Source organism: Pelodiscus sinensis, chromosome 1 (assembly GCF_052426305.1).
Source record: "Pelodiscus sinensis isolate ZL-2025 chromosome 1, ASM5242630v1, whole genome shotgun sequence".
In the NCBI taxonomy this organism is placed as follows: Eukaryota; Metazoa; Chordata; order Testudines; family Trionychidae; genus Pelodiscus; species Pelodiscus sinensis.
In genome coordinates this window covers 104,054,302-104,073,891 of record NC_143052.1, presented here as the reverse complement: position 1 = coordinate 104,073,891, position 19,590 = coordinate 104,054,302, and the positions used below count along the sequence as shown (strand labels likewise).

Genomic DNA, 19,590 nt, shown 5'->3' with positions numbered 1-19,590 from the left:
CAGGCTATTTCATAATTTGGCAAAACAGGTGGGAGACACTTTACAGATACCTCTTGAGAAGGTGAAAGACACCCATCGTAAACTCCAGGATGCCTTACACTCCTTCTCCATAGTAGCCCTTCTCATTAATGAGACCCTTCTGGAGCCGTCCAAGCGTATATAGTAGATTCCATTATCAGTCATGCTTATCTGCAAATGGACTGATAAGAAATATTGTGTCCTAGCTAGAGATACGGAATTTCCTTTTTCCCCAACCCTCCCTAATTTGATTGTTTTGGATGCTATGAAATCCATAGGTCATCCACACCAGTTGACATACACCCTCTATGACAGTGACTGGAACCATCTCAGACTATTTGTGAGAGAGGCCTACTCATCCACCACAGTGTAATTTAGAATTGCAAATTATCATGGCCAGCTAGAAAAATACAGTTACATGAGTTACTCCGAGTGCAACACATTTATTGATCAGCTTCCATAGTCAGGAACAGTTTTCTGCCATTGTTAACAAAGAACAACTTGTGATCAAGACAGCACTTCAGTCAATGCTTGATACAGCCAAGTCAGCAACCCAGTTCATCTCCACATCTGTTACATGGCAAGCATTATGGCTGTCATTGTCCAGCTTTCCTTTGAGGGTCACCAGACTGTTTGCCAAGGAGACGGATGCATCCCTCTATACTTTCAGAGATTCCAAAGGTACTCCTCAGGTCATTAGGGATTTTTACACCTGTACAAAAAAAGGAAATTTAGTCTTGAACCTCAACATAAATCCTGCACAGCACATTTTCCAGCTCAGTGATCCTATGAGCTTCAAAGGAAAAAATCAGGTTTTCAAAATGCAAACTGTCAGGCTTTCAGTCTTCTTCTCCACAACCATCTGCTTCCTCCATTCTTCCTCTTCACAAGCATCTGCCTCCTTCAGTCACCCTATTCACAACCATCTGCCTCAAAACTTCAGTTTTGATGCTTTGATCAGGTCACCAAGAGATCACTCCCTTTAACAGCAACTCAAGATAACTAATCTACAGGGCTCGACAAACTGCGGGGAGATCTACTCGCCAGTCCCGCACCGCACATGCACCAGACCGGCACTGCGCATGCGCACAGCGCCAGTGAACAGGGCAAACAGCTGAAATCTACTCACCCCGGACGAGTAGATACAGCGATTTGTTGAGCCCTGCTAATCTGCAACATATATTTGGGTGTCTCCTTGCTCCATTCCACAACTGGAAATGAATAACATCTAATAGATAAAAGACAGGACTAAGCAGCACTTTAAAGACTAACAAGATGGTTCATTAGGTGATGAGCTTTCATGGGCCAGACCCACTTCCTCAGATCAAATTGTCAAGTGGGTCTGGGTCTCAGAGCACTAAACAAGTTTGTCAAAGCTCAAAAATTCAAGGTGATCATATTAACGACAGTTATTCCATCTTTTGAACAGAGAGATTGGTTCTTGGCCCTCAACTTACAGGATTTTTGTTTCCTCGTATCGATCCTGCCTTTCCACAGTTGATTACTTCAGATTTACCTGGGACCAGGAACATTAACAGTACAGAGTACAGTAAAACTCCATTGGTCCGGCATCCAATGATCCGGCACTCCTGATGGTCCGGCACCATCAGGAACCTAGAAGTGCTCCGGCTGCTGGACAATTGGAGCTGCTCTGCACCTGGCTTCCTGATTCAGCCGCTGCTGAAACTGCCTGGGGCAGAGCAGCTGGGGTGCTGCCGGGTTGGTCCCGTAGCGCTGCCCCTCGGGGCTGCAGGACCAACCCGGCAGCACCCTAGCTGCTCTTGGGAACGCCTGGGGAAGAGCATCTGGAGTGCTGCCGGGTTGGTCCCGCAGCGCCCAAGGGCGGCGCTGTGGGACCAACCCGGCAGCACCCCAACTGCTCTGCCCCAGCCGTCCCCGATTCAGCCACTGCTGAAACTGATCAGCAGCTGACTCCAGGAAGCCTGGGGCAGAGCATCTCTGGTTAGCCTCGTGGCAGGGGACAGTGCATGTGCAGACTGAATGGGCAGTGCTACCAAAGTTATCTGATCATCAGTGCAGGGATGCAAGCACACCTACAGTGGAGCAGCCAAAGGGACAACTGGTCAGTCATTTTGTCAGAATTTTACATGTATATTAAAAAAATTACCTAGCATTGCTTGGGCCCTTAACACAATTATTTTTTGATTTTTGGAAAATAAAATTAAAATTAACATGCTTCATTTAAATCATTGCTCTGGGGTGGGGCTAAGAATGAGAGGTTCAGTATGCCCCAGGGAGAGAGGACCACCCCTGCCCTCTTTCTTCACAGCTTGGGGCCAGGTAAGAAGTGTTTCTCCATGGTCAATAAAGCTACAGTGGGCAAAGGCGGGGGAGTGATGAAAAGAGAAGTGGGTGCATAATACTTTGGTTGAAAGAAGCCATCTATTTCTTGGTCTGTGCTAAAATGTATAAAATCCCTAAAGAAAAATGGGATAAATATGGCTCTGCCTGTAAGGTGGACTTCAAGATATCCTCTCTGGGTTAAAAAAATCATTGTCTCTGTTGAGGATGCTATTCCCCTAAAGATCAACTAATAAAAGATTAGAAATAATTTATTTGAAGGGGACTATGATAGAATCTTGTTGGTGATGCAAGCTGCTTTGTCCTTCGCTTCCTCTTCCATAGCCCTATCCTGTCCTAGCCTTTGTGGAAGTGGTTAACTCACCTATCAGCCTGGAGGATAGAGGACTGCCCTGTAAAACGTCTCAATTAATTCAAAATATCTGTTACCTGCTATTAAGTGTGCTGTAAGCGTAGTTTTTCTTTGATTCAGAAAATGCAAGTATTTCTCATTAACTTTTTGCCTAAATTCATTAAATCTTACCAACAGACCCAGCAATGATTGACTTTGACTTGAATAAGAGACGTATATTGATTTACTACCCTTAACTGAAATATGAAGATAAGTGACATGTTGTCTTTTTACTAATTAAAAGGCACATGTGGATATTTTCTCTAAGTAAATGATAGTGTCTACAAATCAAAGTTAAGATGTTAATAGCATTTGAATGACCTGCAACCGCTACTTTTCCATCTCAAAAACAGGTCTAAATATTCCAAATTACATGTTTCAGGTCAAAACTCTCCAATTCAGTGATTGTAATACTTGTAAGTCATATTTTAAAATATTGTTCGGAGTGATTTGCTGGAGACAGAGGCCAAAAGTTAGTGTTTTTATTTTTAATTTGATACTAATAATTCTAACTACAATGACAGCTGTAATATTGTTACCTTTGCTCACTTATAGTTTCAGTCTGTCTGTCTACTGCGCAGCAATCCTGTTCTCATATGTACTTTATTCTGAGAGATCAGTCAGACTCAGGAGACTGATGTAGTACATCACTTTTAATTGTCATTGGATTACCAGTAAGAAAGGGATTCCACATTTGCCCCTTGGCATAAGAAGCTGTGGAACAGCCCATTCTCTGCATTGTGAATTTGGACTCATTGATTCCCAGCATAAAGCGAATAACAGGGGTAGCGAGATGCAGTAAAGATTGTTTATGCTTTAACCCCAGAACATTCTGTTTCACCATTTTGTAATTAGGGAGCTCACACAGCAGGGACTAGTTACAATTAATCCTAGGGCAGGCATAGACTGTTAAATATAAATTAGTTTTGATCGGTTCTTTGTACTTGCCTGCTACAGAAATTATCTTTTTTTACATATCATAATTGAAAAGAAAAGGATATGCCGCACCCTGTATGGAATATGTTAAGCCATTTGTACATCTAAATCTTCTTTTTTCCTTGACTTTGTTTCTCAGACCACCAATTCTCCCTAGTCCTTCTCCTTCAAAATCCATTCCAATCCCACAGCCCTTCCGACCAGCAGATGAAGATCATCGGAATCAGTTTGGGCAACGAGACCGATCGTCTTCAGCACCCAATGTGCACATCAATACAATAGAGCCTGTCAATATTGATGTAAGTATCAATACAAGTTTGGTCACTAACAGCGGAGTTATGCTATTGAGGTCGTAACATACACTCACAAATGTTTTAAAATCCTTGCTGATTTACTTATATCTTCATAAATCCTAATTAACCAGAGGAGAGTTTTCTACAGTCAGAGCTGGGGAAAAAAATCAAACAATCTCTTCACAAATAATATTGAATCCCTCTTGACAATCAAATTCCCACTTCTCCACACTAGCACACCACCACAAGCAATTAGTATTAAATCAATCCCTGAACTTGTTATTGCTAGCAACACTCCACAGGGTGTTGATCCTGAAAAGCCAGTAACAACCCTTGCAAGACATCCTAAGTATTGAAAATGTTTTTTTAAATGTTTGATTTCTTGTATCACTTACACTGGGAATAATGTTTCTAGCATTGGAGGCTCTGGTTCTTGCAATAATTTGAATTTACCAGCGCTGCTTTGAATATCAGAAATGGTGTATTGCCCCACATGTACCATGCTTAACATGTTCCTTGAACATCCAATACTTTTCTACACTTTGTCTATTTTTGTCTGTATTCGTTGGCATTTTGGAGGATCAATTTGAAAATCTGAAGGACAAATACATTGTTATGAACTAAGCATAATGCTGGTCAGCACTACTACTGCAAACTACTACTAACACCAATATCTTCTTAGTTTTTCTAACACATACCTGTATCCTATAGAGACAAGGTGAGTGAGGTAATATCTTTTATTGGACCAGCTTCTGTTGATGAGAAAGACAAGCTTTCAAGCTTACACAAAGTTCTTCTTCAGGTATGGGAAATGTATTCAAGAGTATCACAGCTTAACACAAGGTGAAACAGATTTTTTAGCATAAGTAGTTAACACAAATTTCCAAGGGACCATCCAAGGTGAAGTGACCCATTAACACTTCTCTAGTCATAGTGGGAAAGGAGGGGCAGAAACATGGTTGGGGGGAGACAGGGGAAGAGATTTAATGGGTTATAGATTATTGTAATAAACCCAGTGTCTCTGTCCAGTCCTTGGGTTTTTTTAGTTTCTAGCAAAGTCGTAAATTTGAGCTCCCAGGCTTATCTTTTGAAGGTCTGCAGGTTTCCTTTGAGGATGAGGACCGAGAGGTCAGATATAGAGTGCTCTTTTTGTGAAAAGTGTTCATCTGCAGATAATATGGCACTTTTGTCTTTTAGAATTTTTCTGAGAGTTCATTTCAGAGCTAATGACTGTCTCATTTCACCTATATAATTGATATTGAAGCATTTAATGCACAGGATGAGGTGTACTACATGTTGTGATAGGCATATTTGGGATTTTGAAAGATGTGTTTTGGAGGGCATTGATTGTGGTAGCAGTGGAGATATGTCTACTAGTTTTATATCTTGTTCTTGCAAGGTTTGGTGCTGCTTTGGTCCTGGTCTATGGGAAGCTTGCTTCTGATGATGTGCTTACAGAGTTTGAGGTTGTGTTCAGGAAATATTTTTTTCTCCACTGAGTATGGGTTTTAACTGTTTCATAATATCCCATATGTGTTCCAGTGTGGGGTGATAGGTGATAGCTAGGGATGTACAGTTGGAGGGGGTTTATTTCTGTATTGAAACACATTCTCTTGGGATATATGGGTGGCCCATTCTATAATGTGATCACTTCTTGGTGGAGTATCATTGTTTGGTGAATGATGATTTAAATGTATTAAGGTGTATATCCTGGAATTTCTCCTTAAAGCAAGTTCTGTGGTATCTGACGCCCTGGTTGTGGATGAGATTTCTTGATGTGTTTGCAGTGGTTACTGATCTGTGAAGGTAGGCATGGTTATCTGTGGGTTTATGTATATAATTGTCCGTGAGGTTACATCAGTGAATCTGGTTGTGGTGTCCAGAAATTGATGCTAGTTTGGGAGTGTACTAGAGGAAGTTTAATGGCTGTATGGTCGTTGTTGATTTTGTGGGGGAAATCGGTAGGGGCCCATCTATATTTACTGGAAGAGCGATGCTTCGGAGGTCGATGTTCTGGCGTTCAGTTTAGCAGGTCTAGTATAGATCTGTAAATCGAACGCCGAGGGCAGCTTCCACCGGTATCCAATACTCCTCCTTTTCTGAGGAGTAAGGGAAACCGATGGGAGCATTTGCTCCCATCGGCCTCTCGCAGTATGGACACCACCAAGGCTCGGCTTAAGGTAAGCCGAGTCCAGCTATAAATTTTACGTAGCTAGAGTTATGTACCTTAGGCCAACATTCCTGGTCTAGTGTAGACCAAGCCTTAAAGAGTTTAGATTGTCCAGAGGATGAAAATGTTATCAGCATCAACATGTATATCAGGAATATAATTAGTTTCACAGTGCATTTGTCCAGGAATTTTTCCTCAAGGTAGCCATAAAGAAATTTGCATTTTAGGAAGCCATCACTGTATCCATGGCTGTTCCTATGGAATTAAAAGTGTTGTTGAATGTAAAATTGTTATGGCTGAGGATAAAATGGGTGAGTTGGACTTGATTGGGTACTAAAGCCTGAATCTTGGCTTTTAGTACCTTACCTCTCCATTAGCCTGCCCCCTGAAAAATCACTGAGTGTAGTCGATTGAGTGGTTTTGATTTAGCAGCAAAGCTACCAAAACATAAAGGTGCTCATCTAGACAATGCTAAAGTGTCGAAAGAGGATATGCATATCTTCTTCCTATTTCGCTTTCGAAAGCGAAAATAGTTTAGATGCAGCTTTTTCAGCAAACCTCCTCCTTGGTCGAAAAGCCGCTCTTCCTCAAAAAATGTTGAGTTGGTATCACCCACTTAAAAAATTGGTGTCCTTGGCTTTGATGTGACATTCGAGAGCATTTTGTGTGTCTCACTATGTAACTGGAAAGATGACTCCCAATTTGGTTCAGTTTTTCCCATTCATGTTGACTAATTGTAGGCCTAAATCAATACCTATAAGTATGCATCTATAACTAGCCTATACTTCAGGTTAGTGTTAGGTTACAGTATTTGAAATTAAGTGATTTCTTAAAGTTTCATACATTATTATATATATTTGCAAATAATTGTAATAATTAGATTGTAAGCTCTTCAGGGCAGAGGCTGGATTTTACTCTTTGGACAATTCTTAGTGTGATGGAGCTGCAATCTTGATGGGGGCTTTCAAGGAATACAGTGATACAAATAATAATGTATGAACCAGATACATACACTTGTGCTTTTGTTTGTAGGACTTGATTAGAGACCAGGGGTTACGAGGAGAAGGAGGTAAGTAGTCTTGGAACTATTTTCTTTTCTAAGAGTAATTACGCGATTGCCTTAGCCTGTCCCCTTTGTACTACTTCATTTCTCCAGACACAGACTCAGAGAGAAATGTGAAGAGAGCAATGAAATTTATTTACATGTGTTTGTCCATAATGTTTAGCATCTGTCTGATAAGGGTTTCAGCCATTCACCAGTCATTCTAGGAGTGGGGGAGAGGGAAGGAGGAAAGTGAAATGGTCACTGATGTTTTAATTTTAAAATAATTTTATTTCTAGAGAAGGGGAATCCCCTCTGTTCCTGATGGAGCCTGAAGGATTTTCCCCAATATACACTTAAACCTCCAATCTCATTCTCAAAGCCCTTCAAGTCAGCCACTACCTTTCCATCTAAGGAGTCATCAGAGACTTCCTTTAAAGTCTGTCAACAAGTTTTGTGAACTAGCCATATGAACTGCTGTGTCTTCTAAATGGCATGAGATACACTTGAGCTTCTTCGTCCCCTCTCCCCAGCTGAAGCTGCTGCTTTGCTGTACTGCATTGAATGCCTTTGTTAACTTGGGAAACAAGTAATAGCATTAACTCTGAGCTAAGGCAAAATTAGTGACAAAGGGCAGAATTATCATTTTTCTTTCACATGTCAGAGCTCACAATCACTACTGTGCAGCCTGCTTTCCACAGGAAGAACCCTAAGCACTGGCTGTCAAGGTCTTGTGAAAACATCTCCTTTGCTGTGCTTAGTTACTTGACATGACATAACTTATTCCTAATAAAGAGGAGATGTATGTAACCGCTCATCCAGCTCCAAATAGTGAAGAGACTTGTTATCTCCTTTTAACTATGACCTGCTTCACCTCTCAGCAAAGTCTAAGTTAGCCTGATCTCTCTAGCTCAGTGACTTAGATCTAAGCTACAGCTGACTTTGGCTTTGCTATGTGATTTTGTTAACTAGTATGGTGGCAGCTGGCTCCTGCTTTGTGTTTTCAGGAGCTATTATTTCATATACTGGTTTATAGAACCACTCCTTTTCCCCCCCTTAAATCCATAAACCTACTGAAAAAGAAGGTGTCAATTTTGACTATCTTGTATGTCTTGGTAGCTGTGGCTTTCAGTAAGTTTTGCCCATAATGTCCAGCATTTAAATGTCGTACTATCATGTCAGTTTTAACTTTGGTCATAAGCTGTCTGCTTGGCATCTGAGAACAATTGGCTATTCCCCTTCTTGAAAGCATGTTTTTAATAATTGGATAAGTTTTTTCCCCTTCAAAATCCAGAAGCAATCTATGAATAGGAGTCAAAGCTTCCTAATTATTTCCCATGACTTCTTTCATTTCTTCTGTGTGTCTGTCTTCCTGTCTCTGCCTGCCCGTCTCTTTCTCTCTAACAGCCCCATTGAACCAGCTGATGCGCTGCCTTCGGAAATACCAATCCCGGACTCCCAGTCCCCTCCTACATTCTGTCCCCAGTGAAATAGTGTTTGATTTTGAGCCTGGCCCAGTATTCAGAGGTAGTTGGGCTCTTCTTTCTTGTTTTCACCCAAAACAAAATAAGTAACACCACAGATGCTGTTTGTGCCTCACCCTCACACTGTGTGTATGTAAGTGTGTGAGTTTACCAAAACACCTCAATTTTTTGCTTGGCCTGGCTGGTATGCTTTGAATGTGCTTTTCTCACATACTCACTTCCACTTCTATACATGTGGGATTACTGTATGTTAAATCTGACTTAAAGGTTCTAAAGCAAGGAATTTCAGAGTTAAGGTTTCCATACTGTCCCTAATATAGCTTGCTTATATGAGGGACCTAAAATTTCAGTAGAATGAGACTAAGGACAAAGTGACATCCTTAACTTGGAATTTCCTTGACTGTCAATTTAACATTCTAAGGGTACGTCTACACTTGCTCTCTAGTTCGAACTAGGGATGCAAATGTAGGCGACCGAAGTTGCTAATGAGGCGGGGACTTAAACATCTCATGCTTCATTAGCATGATCTCGCCGGCGCGTTACTCCACTCAACATCTGTTTCGAAAGTGAAAGTACGTGCCGGGACGTGTTAGTTCGAACCAAACCCCTTGGTTCGAACTAACGTTACTCCTTCAAAAAATGAGGAGTAACGTTAGTTCGAACCAAGGAGTTTGGTTTGAACTAACGTGTCCTGATGCACACTTTCACTTTCGAAACAGCTGTTGAGCGGAGTAACGTGCCGGCGAGATCATGCTAATGAAGCATGGGATGTTTAAGTCCCCGCCTCATTAGCAACTTCGGTCACCTACATTTGCATCCTGAGTTCAAGCGAGAGAGCAAGTGTAGACGTACCCTAAGAGTTTTCAGTATTTAACATTCTGTATTTTAAAAAAAACTACTGTAAGAAATAAAATGCAATTGCAAACATTTCCCTTGATATTTTGTTAGGTCTTAGGCTTTTGGAGATCATGTAAGTGTCAACTTGCTATGATTGATATGTTTTCAGAGAGTTGCACTGACATCAAGTTGGGGAGCTAGTTAATTTGAACCAAATCAAACACTAGTTCAATTATTACAGTTCTCTACATAGCCCTATTGAAGTCAATACTTGTTTGTGCACTAAAATTGCTAAATAATACCATCGTTTTGACTTCTTATCGGGCCTAAGATGGTCAGTAGATCTATTAAATGCCAGAGCGCTTAGTGTGATTTCAAATGCTAAAGAAGCCAAGTATTAAACAATGGCATGGAAAATTGTGTGTGGAGATAGTTAGTAATGAATAATCCAGTGCCTACTGTGTATGTTTTCCAAATGCTACTCTTCTGGCTGTTTCAAAGATTTTTGTTTTAGAATATTAAGAGCAATTCACTTTATGGCAGTAATGAGCAATTAAGGCTAGTGAATGGGCCACAAGACTGTTGTAACCAAGACTGTTTTCTTGGAGAAGGTAGTTATTCTAACTGAATTTGCATACCTAGAATTTTCAAGGTATACCAACTAAACTGTAGTAGTGCTTTGATTGGATGCAGAGGGAGTGCCCGGCTCTCACAGTCAATGTGTGCAATCAGCGGGCGCCTCTCTTCACGTACCCTTGTTTTACATGCATGTCACTTGAGTAATACCAGTAGGAAAAACCAACATGGATGGAAACCAGTGGAATCTGGCAATCCTGTGTGTGGGCAACAATAAACAGAATGTCTTGTGGGTCACAAATAGAACTCGGATGGGCTGCAGGTTGCCTACCACTGCTTTATTGATTAAACAGTTGGAGAATTGTTCCACTAATGTTTTAGAAGAGAGGGATTTGCAATACAATTTTCATCTGAGAGACAAGATAAAACAAATAAAAAGTAATTCAATATAATGCATTAAATATATACGAGTTGATGTACAAGTTTCACTCCTACAGCCTGAAGTAGTCAAACTATAATAAATGGAAAAAACAAGGCTTCTAGTTTACTTACAGATGGATTCACTAAAGCATTTCTAACTTTGTGCTGTAATCATATTGTCATGAGTATTGTGTTGATATCTCTGTATCTTATGTTTAAACTTGAGCATAAGAACCTACCTACTTCTAAGTAAGAAATCGTTCTCATTGAACTTTGACATTACAGCTAAAATCTATCTAACAGGGTTATAGGCTTATTGAATCTGACCTTTAAATGTGAGATAATTAAGTTGAAATATTTGTAATTCTGAAAAATGACACATTTAACACACAAATCCTAGATACTACAATATTAAAATAAAATGATGAAATATAGAAGTATTAGAATTTTAAAAAATCCCACCCGTGCAAAATCAGTGGTTTCCAATTATTGGTGTATGTCTGGTTAAGTAAGACATCTGGCACATTTATCAGTTCTGGTGTTTCACATGTTCGTGATAATATTCTAGCTATTCCTACCCAATCTTTATGATGAGTTTTCATGATGGTTTGCATATCCCTTTTGTCTGCCTTCCCTTTTCTATGCTGGGATTTGGAACAATGAGATCAAACCTAATTGAAAAGGCAGTAGCAGCCAAGGTCTGGCAGACTTCTGTACCCTGCTATACCCTGAAAAGTGGAAACCACTGAGTTAATTCAGAGGTTTTGAATTGGAGTTTTAATACTGTTACAGTGGAAGTCTCCTTTCAAACAAGAATGGAGCTGCTGCATGAATCAGGAGAAGGAAAAATAAGTGGCTTATACCAGTTCCCCAAGCACCACTGTAATAGAAAACATCTGTGAAATACTGGAGATTTTGTATGGTGATATGTAATGATTAGCAGAGCTGCACAAATTTAACTAACAAGTGGCCCTGTTTTATGTCCCTCATGCTGGGAGTGTCAGTTTAACCTTGCTACTAGTAAGTATAGGATATTTTAGTTTGAAGTGTTCTGTAGAAATAGGCATTGGAGCTCTGAAATGCAATCCTGTTGTTAGTGACATTTTTCTGTGTAGCTTTGTTTACATACACTGTATGCTAGGCAGATGGATTGCTCTTTTGTATTTAATGTAATACACCTCAAGTAGCTAACTAAAGTACTTGTTCTTTCAAATCTCCAGTGTACTTTAGTATACTACTTTGAAATAAGTGCTTTCTACTAGCAGCTAGCTTTGAAACAGCCAAATGTTTTTGAGATTGTACTTGAAGACTCAACTGGAAAACATCCCCAGCTTTTACAGTCAATCTATTTTAATTCCAATTTGTTGCACCCTGCAATTGTCAGGACCCTAAAAAGTTGTCAACAGCAAGTCTGGGAAGATGGTTCTATTAACTTAATTATTGTATTTCTATTTTTGTTATCAAAGAAACTGCATATATAAAAAATAATGTGCAGTGGTGTTTTTGTTGTTCAAAGACACTGCCATTTTATTAAATCAGCAATACACCATTGAAGACTCTTTGGCATACAAGGAAATTTGCTATCGATTAAATTTTGGTCTTTCCTGCTTCCTGAAAAGGACTTTTCAGTATTAATCAGATGATAATACAGTATTACTAAGTGCACATTTCTGTATTCTTAACATTTACATTTGTGTTTGGAGATACTGTATCTTAAACACAATTCCTGCACTTAATATGTTTATACAATAAATTTATATATAAACTGTCTTTATAATTTTTTATATTCATTATAAAATTCTTCCAATTATCTCCTCTCCAATTTAGGTTCAACCACTGGTTTGTCTGCCACTCCGCCTGCTTCCTTGCCTGGGTCCCTTACCAATGTGAAAGCTTTACAGAAGTCCCCTGGACCACAGCGAGAGAGGAAATCATCCTCATCCTCTGAAGATAGGAATAGAATGGTAAGGGAAGACAGCTATGCTTCACTGCTTTTGTGTTAGACATCCTTATTTCTTCATCAAAGGAATTATACTGGAGATATTGATATTTGCTAACATATATATTAAGCCAATAAATAATAGTACTACATTAGTCTGCTTGGACTGATGTATGAATCAGATATAAATCATTCAGTATAAGCAGGTATTTTAATTGACATCCAAAAGTTTCTGTATGCTTCATCCTATGGGGCTGATCTACCTGAGAGAAAAACTTTTAAAATGTTCTCACATTTCACAAATGTTAGCTTCCTGATTCTAGATTTAGCATTATCTCCTGAAAGTTACTAGATTTTTAAAATTTACAATTTAACTATAATTTGTTATAACTATAATTTTAACTATAATTCCAACCTAGCCATGAGTTGTTTTGGTTTATTAGTAATATCTCAGTTTTACTAGTGACAGCTACCAGAAAACTGACTCAGTAATGAATGCCTCCACCATAGGAAATTGTTTAGTGCACCTTTATGCTAAAGTACAGAGGTTCAGTATGTGCTCATCTTGGAAAAAATCACAAATATTTAAGAGTAAAGATTAAATTATAAATAAAATATTACTTAGTATTTGCTCTGGAAATCAAATGAAAATAAATTTTGCTTGATGATAAATGACCTGTTAAGGCTTCAGATTTAGAAAGACATTGAAGTAGCTTTTAGCAAGGAAGAAACTCGTTTTAATGAAGATTACTACAGCTGCATTTCTTTTTAAAGAAAACCCTTGGTCGACGGGACTCAAGTGATGATTGGGAGATACCAGATGGGCAGATTACAGTTGGACAAAGGATAGGATCTGGATCATTTGGAACAGTCTACAAGGGAAAGTGGCATGGTATGTAATCTTTGTGGCAAAGTACTATTTCCGAGCTTCATAGAGGAATTTGTCTATTTTATTATTTTCATTTAAACAAAGTAGGAGATAAAATGCATGATATTGAAACTTTTGCTAATTTTAGTGAATAAAGAAACTATCATGCTAAAGATTAATCCTAATCATTCATGAATCTGAAAGGTCCATCTCTTATTGAATAAAGATTTCCAAATGTATATGTTGCATTTGCTCATTGAGTGATCTGTGTATACTACGTACATCTTAATTTTGTTTGTTAAATGGCCATTTTTAAGGTGATGTAGCAGTGAAAATGTTGAATGTTACAGCACCAACGCCTCAGCAGTTACAGGCCTTCAAAAATGAAGTAGGAGTGCTCAGGTAAGAATGTGTTAATTATCTTTTTGATGACATTAGATCATTAATATGCATTTATATTAGGGGTGCAACAGGATAACTGTTTAAACAGTTAACCAATAAGCTCCTGCCATGCTTCTGGGGAGCTGGCTGCTGCCCCGTGCTGCTGGCTCTTTATTAGTGGGAGCGGGGCTCGGAGCCAGTATGTGCCAAGAACCAACTTAAAAGCTGGCTCCTGGCACACACCTACTCCCGGGGAGCTTACTGCCCTCTCTTTATCAGAGGCAGCAGCACAGAGCAGCATCCAGCTCCCTGGGAGTGGGATGGCAGGAGGGAACTGTGCGCACCGGGATCCAGCTTAAAAGCCAGCTACTGACATGCACTAGTTCCCAGGAATCTGGCTGCTTCACCGCGCTGCTACCTCTGTATTGTAAGCCAGCTCCTGGCACATACTGGCTCCCACATGCCAGCCCTGCTTTTAGAGGCAAGAGCTGAGGGTGGCAGTCAGCTCTCCAGGGTATGGGTTGGCAAGCAGGAGCTGGTATGCACCAGGATCCGGCTTTAAAAGCTGGCTTCCAGCGCACACCAGGTCAGTGGTTACAAAGTTACCAATTACCCACTTTTTAACATCTCTAATTTACATCGCTTCAGGAATTATTTGTGTATTCTATTTCAAATTTATTCCCCTTATCGTAATATTCAGAAGCAGAAATCATAGCTAGCATTTTTCAGAGGTATTTTGTATCTATTCCTAATTTTTCCTTTCTAAAGATAAATTTGAATAGTGAGCAATTCTTCATCTGTGGTCAGATGTGTTTATAAATCCTTCCATATAGTGAAAAAAAGTTTAGTAAACTGTGTACACCCAGGCTGTTATATTTCCTTGATGAAACCCTGCCTTTGTGTATTAATACCTCTAAAGGCAGTCACAACATCTGAATTGTGAAATTTCCATGAACGCTTTCATTGATTTCCAATGAAAATTTTCTTCTACAGGAAAACACGACATGTGAATATTCTACTTTTCATGGGTTATTCAACAAAGCCACAGTTGGCTATTGTTACACAGTGGTGTGAGGGCTCCAGTTTGTATCACCATTTGCATATCATTGAGACCAAATTTGAAATGATCAAACTCATTGATATTGCACGGCAGACTGCACAAGGCATGGAGTAAGTATTGCATCACTTGTTCATAGAATCATAGAATCTTACGACTGGCAGAGACCTCAGAAGGTCATCGAGTCCAGCCCCCTGCCCAAAGCAGGACCAACCCTCACGAAATCATCCCAGCCAGGACTTTGTCATTTGTTAGCAAATTAACTCTGAGATAATATTTAATACTTTTTTCTTTTTCTCTGCATTTGTAGTACAAAATCAAGTTAATATCTTTGTACCATGGCCATAGTCCTATTCTGATAATATCACATTATTTGATGGCTGTACTCAGTTATTGCTGCTGAGGAAAAGAGTAAAATAGGCTTTCTTATGTACTGTTATTAAAAGCATGGAGATATGCTACTCAACAAGGAATATTGTTTCAAGAAGTAATATTTCATAGGAAATAAAGGTACTTAACAAAAATGAAGGGTAGTTAGATAAACTTTAGTCTGTATAACTTTAGTTTAGATGGTGTGTTTATCAAAGCCCCTGTAAATCTTGTATTAAGAAGAGTAAAACAATAAGGGTATGTCTAAACTGCGTGGCTATTTCAGTATCCTGAAATAGCTACCCCGCGTTTTAACAAGCCGCCCGTTATTTCAAAATATTTTTTGAAATAACGGGCACGCTGCTTCAGCATCCCTGTAACCCTTGTTCCACAAGGGTTAAAGGATGTCTCGAAATAGCGCATTATTTCGAAATTTGGTGCTGTGTAGACACGCTAAATTTCAAAATAAGCTATTTTGAAATAGAATCGAAATAAGATACACAATTTGTGTAGTGCAAATTGTGTATCTTATTTTGAGTTTAGGGTGCTGTGTAGACGCACCTTAAATTAACAAAATCTGGAAATCTGTATTCAGAGTATTTGATTAAATACCAAATCCTGCAACCCTCTTAACTACTGCCAACATTTTTATTACAATGGATGATCAATTTTAATATAAAACAGAGTTTCAGGACTGAAGGAAGAATATAGCTCTGAGATGGTGTTAGATTTAAAAACAAGCAAAGGAGCATATCAGCAGTGGTCATGATCTTTAATCTGAGGCTTATTCCCTGAAAATCCTAAAATAGAGTAAAACAATCATTTTAGAGCTATAATCTGTTGATTACAGTAAAACTCCAATAGTCCGTCATCCAATTGTACGGCACTCCTGATAGTCCAGCATCAAAATGGCAAGATCCTAGTGTGTGAGCTTCGGCAAAAAATAAGTCACAAGGCAGCAGTGGCAGCAGCTAAACCGAGCGAAACCGGACGGGACTGAGTCAGTCTGCCACTGGCATTGTGTGATGCTGGACAGTGGTTGTGCTACAATAAAAAGGGTTAAAAACACTTTATATACAGTATAAACTGGTTTTATATATATAACCATATATATACACAGCATATCGTACCTCCTGATAGTCCAGCATATGCGATAATCTGGCACCACCTAGGTCTCAAAGGTTCCAGATTATCGGAAGTCTACTGTACTTTGAAAATTCCAAAATTTGCCATTGTTTGTAGTTTAGAATGAAATATGATTGTATCCATTTAGTGAAAAAATGTGTTGAATTATGTAAGACAGTGGTAAATATGGGACCTGCATTATCTTATTGGCATTTTGCAATCTCTGCTTGCCTTCTAACAATTTATACAGTTTTATACATTGTAGGATCCCTATCCCAAGGCTTCTAGCACCTTGCAGGCATCAATAAAATAGAAAGAAAACACAAATTGAGAATGAGACAGAAGTCCACAATATACCAGAGAAGTCAGTTTATCTCATCAGCATTCAGGATCAGTTTCATGATAGTTAATTTAAACATGTCTGTGGCGGGCTTACGGGTGCGAGCACCACTCCCCTTCTCCCCCGGGAGATGGGGGGGGGGGCTCCGTGAACCCACCACCTTGGGTCTGTCCAATGAACCCCTAAACAGGGTCTGCCTGCGGTGGAATGGATAGGTGCGACCACCCCTCTGCCTTAGCTGTCAAAGGGGGTTCCGTGAACCCTCCACCACGTCACCCCTAACGAGGCTAGAGGTTTAGCCCGACCGCGGGCCTTGGGGTCCTTGCCCCTTTCCTGCCCCTTCAACGGGCGGTTATGCATCCGCAGTGCTGGGGTGTGACCACTATCCTCACCCTGCCCTCCCTCTCCTCCGGATCCCAGCCCGGGGACCTAAGTGGAGTATGGTGTCAGTGAGCCACCCTCCACGGCAGATGAGGCAGTGGCCTAAACTCGTCTGCCCACGGGCCCCAAAGGTGCCCTGCCCCGGGCTCCTTCCACTCCCTGCCTTCAGGCCCTCCCAATGGGATGCCTGCTGTGTCACTCACCCCGCCAGAGCCGTTGGGTCTGTCCAACCAGGATCCGGAGTCCGCTGGAGTCGTCCTTCTTCGCCCGGGGGGTGAGAGGCTTGGTGCTCCTGGAAGCTAGTGTGGCCATCTCTCTGCTTCCACGCTGCCGGCGTCCTCCGGCCGCTTTTCAAGGCGCCCGAGGAGTGACGTCAGGGGGATTAGCTCCACCCCCCCCGTCTTCCCCTCTAGTCTCGTCCCGGCGTGCACCAGGGTCAGCCTACCCCGCCGCGGGCTTGTCCCGGCTCCCCCACGCTCTCGCTCTGGCCAGTCGGGATCGGCCCCGCCGCTTCTGGCCGTGGCGCCCTTTTCCGTGCCCAGTGGGGTAACCCTCCCCCTGGGCCAGTGCGGACCCTGCCGGGTACGTCACAACATCAACCTCTACTTCTGATATACCTATTTAGTTTCTAATTTAAATAATAGAATTCTGTATTTGGATAATGCACCTGTTCATATTAACCTTAAAGAGTTCAGGACCTGATCCTGCAAGGACTATGTGAGTAATCCTAACTCACCTAAGTAGTCCCATGAAGTCATTAGGACTATTTGTGTAAATAAGTGTTTATTAGACTCATATGCTGTACTTCAACGTTTAAAATATTAGTAAGATCAGAAGATTCATCCTCTGCCTTAAAAAATATCAAAGTGACTAAAGTTAATAGGACCAGTAGCTAAAATGCTGTGCTGAATACAATGCAATTTTCAGTCAAGACTTGATGTTTGGGGGTTCCTTAAAGAAAGCTGGAAGGTGGAGATGTTCAACAGAGAAGGTCTTTTCAAAAGTTTTGGTTCTGCAATACAAAGTTCCACGATGTTGGCTTTGAATGTTGACTTAAATACAAATAAAAAGACAAGGTTTCTGCAACACAGTTTATGTTCTTCAGTGATGCCATATTTGATACTGGAAATCTAATTCCTTCTGCAAAATTGCTCCTGATTCGAAGATTACTACTTTTACTCTGTGTATTTTAAAAACATAAGCTGTTTGTTGCTTCAGTAGACTAGAGAGTGTAGTTTGAGCTGTTCATGAATGAAACATTCTCTAGCCCCATGGTCACCAACAGGTCGATCGCTATTGACTGGTTGATCGCGAGGCCTCGATCAGTCGATCGCGAGGCGTCCTGTCTGCCCCGCCCCCATTTCCCTCCCACCCCCGAGAAGCCCCACTACCTACCTCAAGTGAAAATGGAGGTAGTGTAGGCTTCCTGGGGATGGACAGAAGTCTCGCAGCTTAGCACCACTTCCGGTGATTCCGGAAGCAGCGCTAGCTGCTCTGCCGGGTGTGTTGCGGGAGGGAGCATTGGCTCCCTGCACCGCACAGGAGGGGTGAGTCAGCCCCGGGGGAGGCGTGCGCACGGGAGGGTCGGCCCCGGGGCAGGCGCGCGCAGGGTTTCCCTGCACCGGGGGAGTTGGCCCTGGGGCAGGCGCGCGCAGGGTTTTCTGGCTTCGGGGCAGGCGCGCGCGCACGCGTGGCGCTTCCCTGTGCGGGGTCGGCCCTGGGGCAGGCACGCACTGGTTTCCCTCTGGGGCGGGGGGGAGAATCCTGGGAGGAGGCAGATGCGGGGGACTCTCTGCCCACACCAGCACCCCACTCCCCTGTCCCCACTGGCACCCCTCTCCCCACTCCCCTGCCACAGAACTCTGTCCCTACTCTCCTGTCGCCACTCCCCGAACTCTGTCCCCACTCCCGTCCCCAGCTACAGAACTCTGTCCCCACTCCCCTGTCCCCACTCCCCTGTCCCCACTCCCCGAACTCTGTCCCCACTCCCGTCCCCAGCCACAGAACTCTGTCCCCAGCCACAGAACTCTGTCCCCACTCCTGTCCCCAGCCACAGAACTCTGTCCCCACTCCCCTGTCCCCACTCCCCGAACTCTGTCCCCACTCCCGTCTCCAGCCACAGAACTCTGTCCCCACTCCCCTGTCCCCAGCCACAGAACTTTGTCCCCACTCCCCGAACTCCCCGAACTCTGTCCCCACTCCCCTGTCCCCAGCCACAGAACGCTGTCCCCACTCCCCTGTCCCCAGCCACAGAACGCTGTCCCCACTCCCCTATCCCCACTCCCTGAACTCTGTCCCCACTCCCCTGTCCTCAGCCACAGAATTCTGTCCCCACTCTCCTGTCCCCAGCCACAGAGCGCTGTCCCTATTCCTGTCTCCACTGGCACTCTGTCCCTTGCTGCAGAACCCTGTCCTCTGCCCTCCCAGCACTCTGTTCCCTCTTCCCTGCCCCCCGCCGCAGAACTCTGTCCCCACAAAATGTATAATTATAAATGCTTCATTTTAGATTTAAATAGCATGAATAAAAAACAGACCATTAATTTCATAACTATAAACACGTGATTTTAATTTTATACATCGCATAATTTAAAAATAAACTGTTTATCAGAGTGTGTAAGTAAGGGCTGGGGATAGCAAGTGA

General features: G+C 41.8%; 1 protein-coding gene across 5 annotated transcripts in view; it reads left to right on the top strand.

Moving 5' to 3' along the window:
* BRAF (B-Raf proto-oncogene, serine/threonine kinase) overlaps positions 1–19,590 on the top strand; it is a 568,039-nt gene that overhangs the window by 514,713 nt on the left and 33,736 nt on the right. For 4 of the 5 annotated variants that reach the window (XM_089782036.1, XM_075939782.2, XM_075939791.2 and 1 more), the window contains exons 8-13: positions 3,807–3,966; positions 7,163–7,199; positions 12,317–12,453; positions 13,203–13,320; positions 13,614–13,698; positions 14,671–14,847. In XM_089782036.1, coding sequence (XP_089638162.1) covers positions 3,807–3,966; positions 7,163–7,199; positions 12,317–12,453; positions 13,203–13,320; positions 13,614–13,698; positions 14,671–14,847 — 714 coding nt within the window. Of the gene's footprint in view, positions 1–3,806; positions 3,967–7,162; positions 7,200–8,579; positions 8,700–12,316; positions 12,454–13,202; positions 13,321–13,613; positions 13,699–14,670; positions 14,848–19,590 lie in introns of all 5 variants that reach the window. The other variant, XM_075939797.2, reaches the window with a different exon arrangement.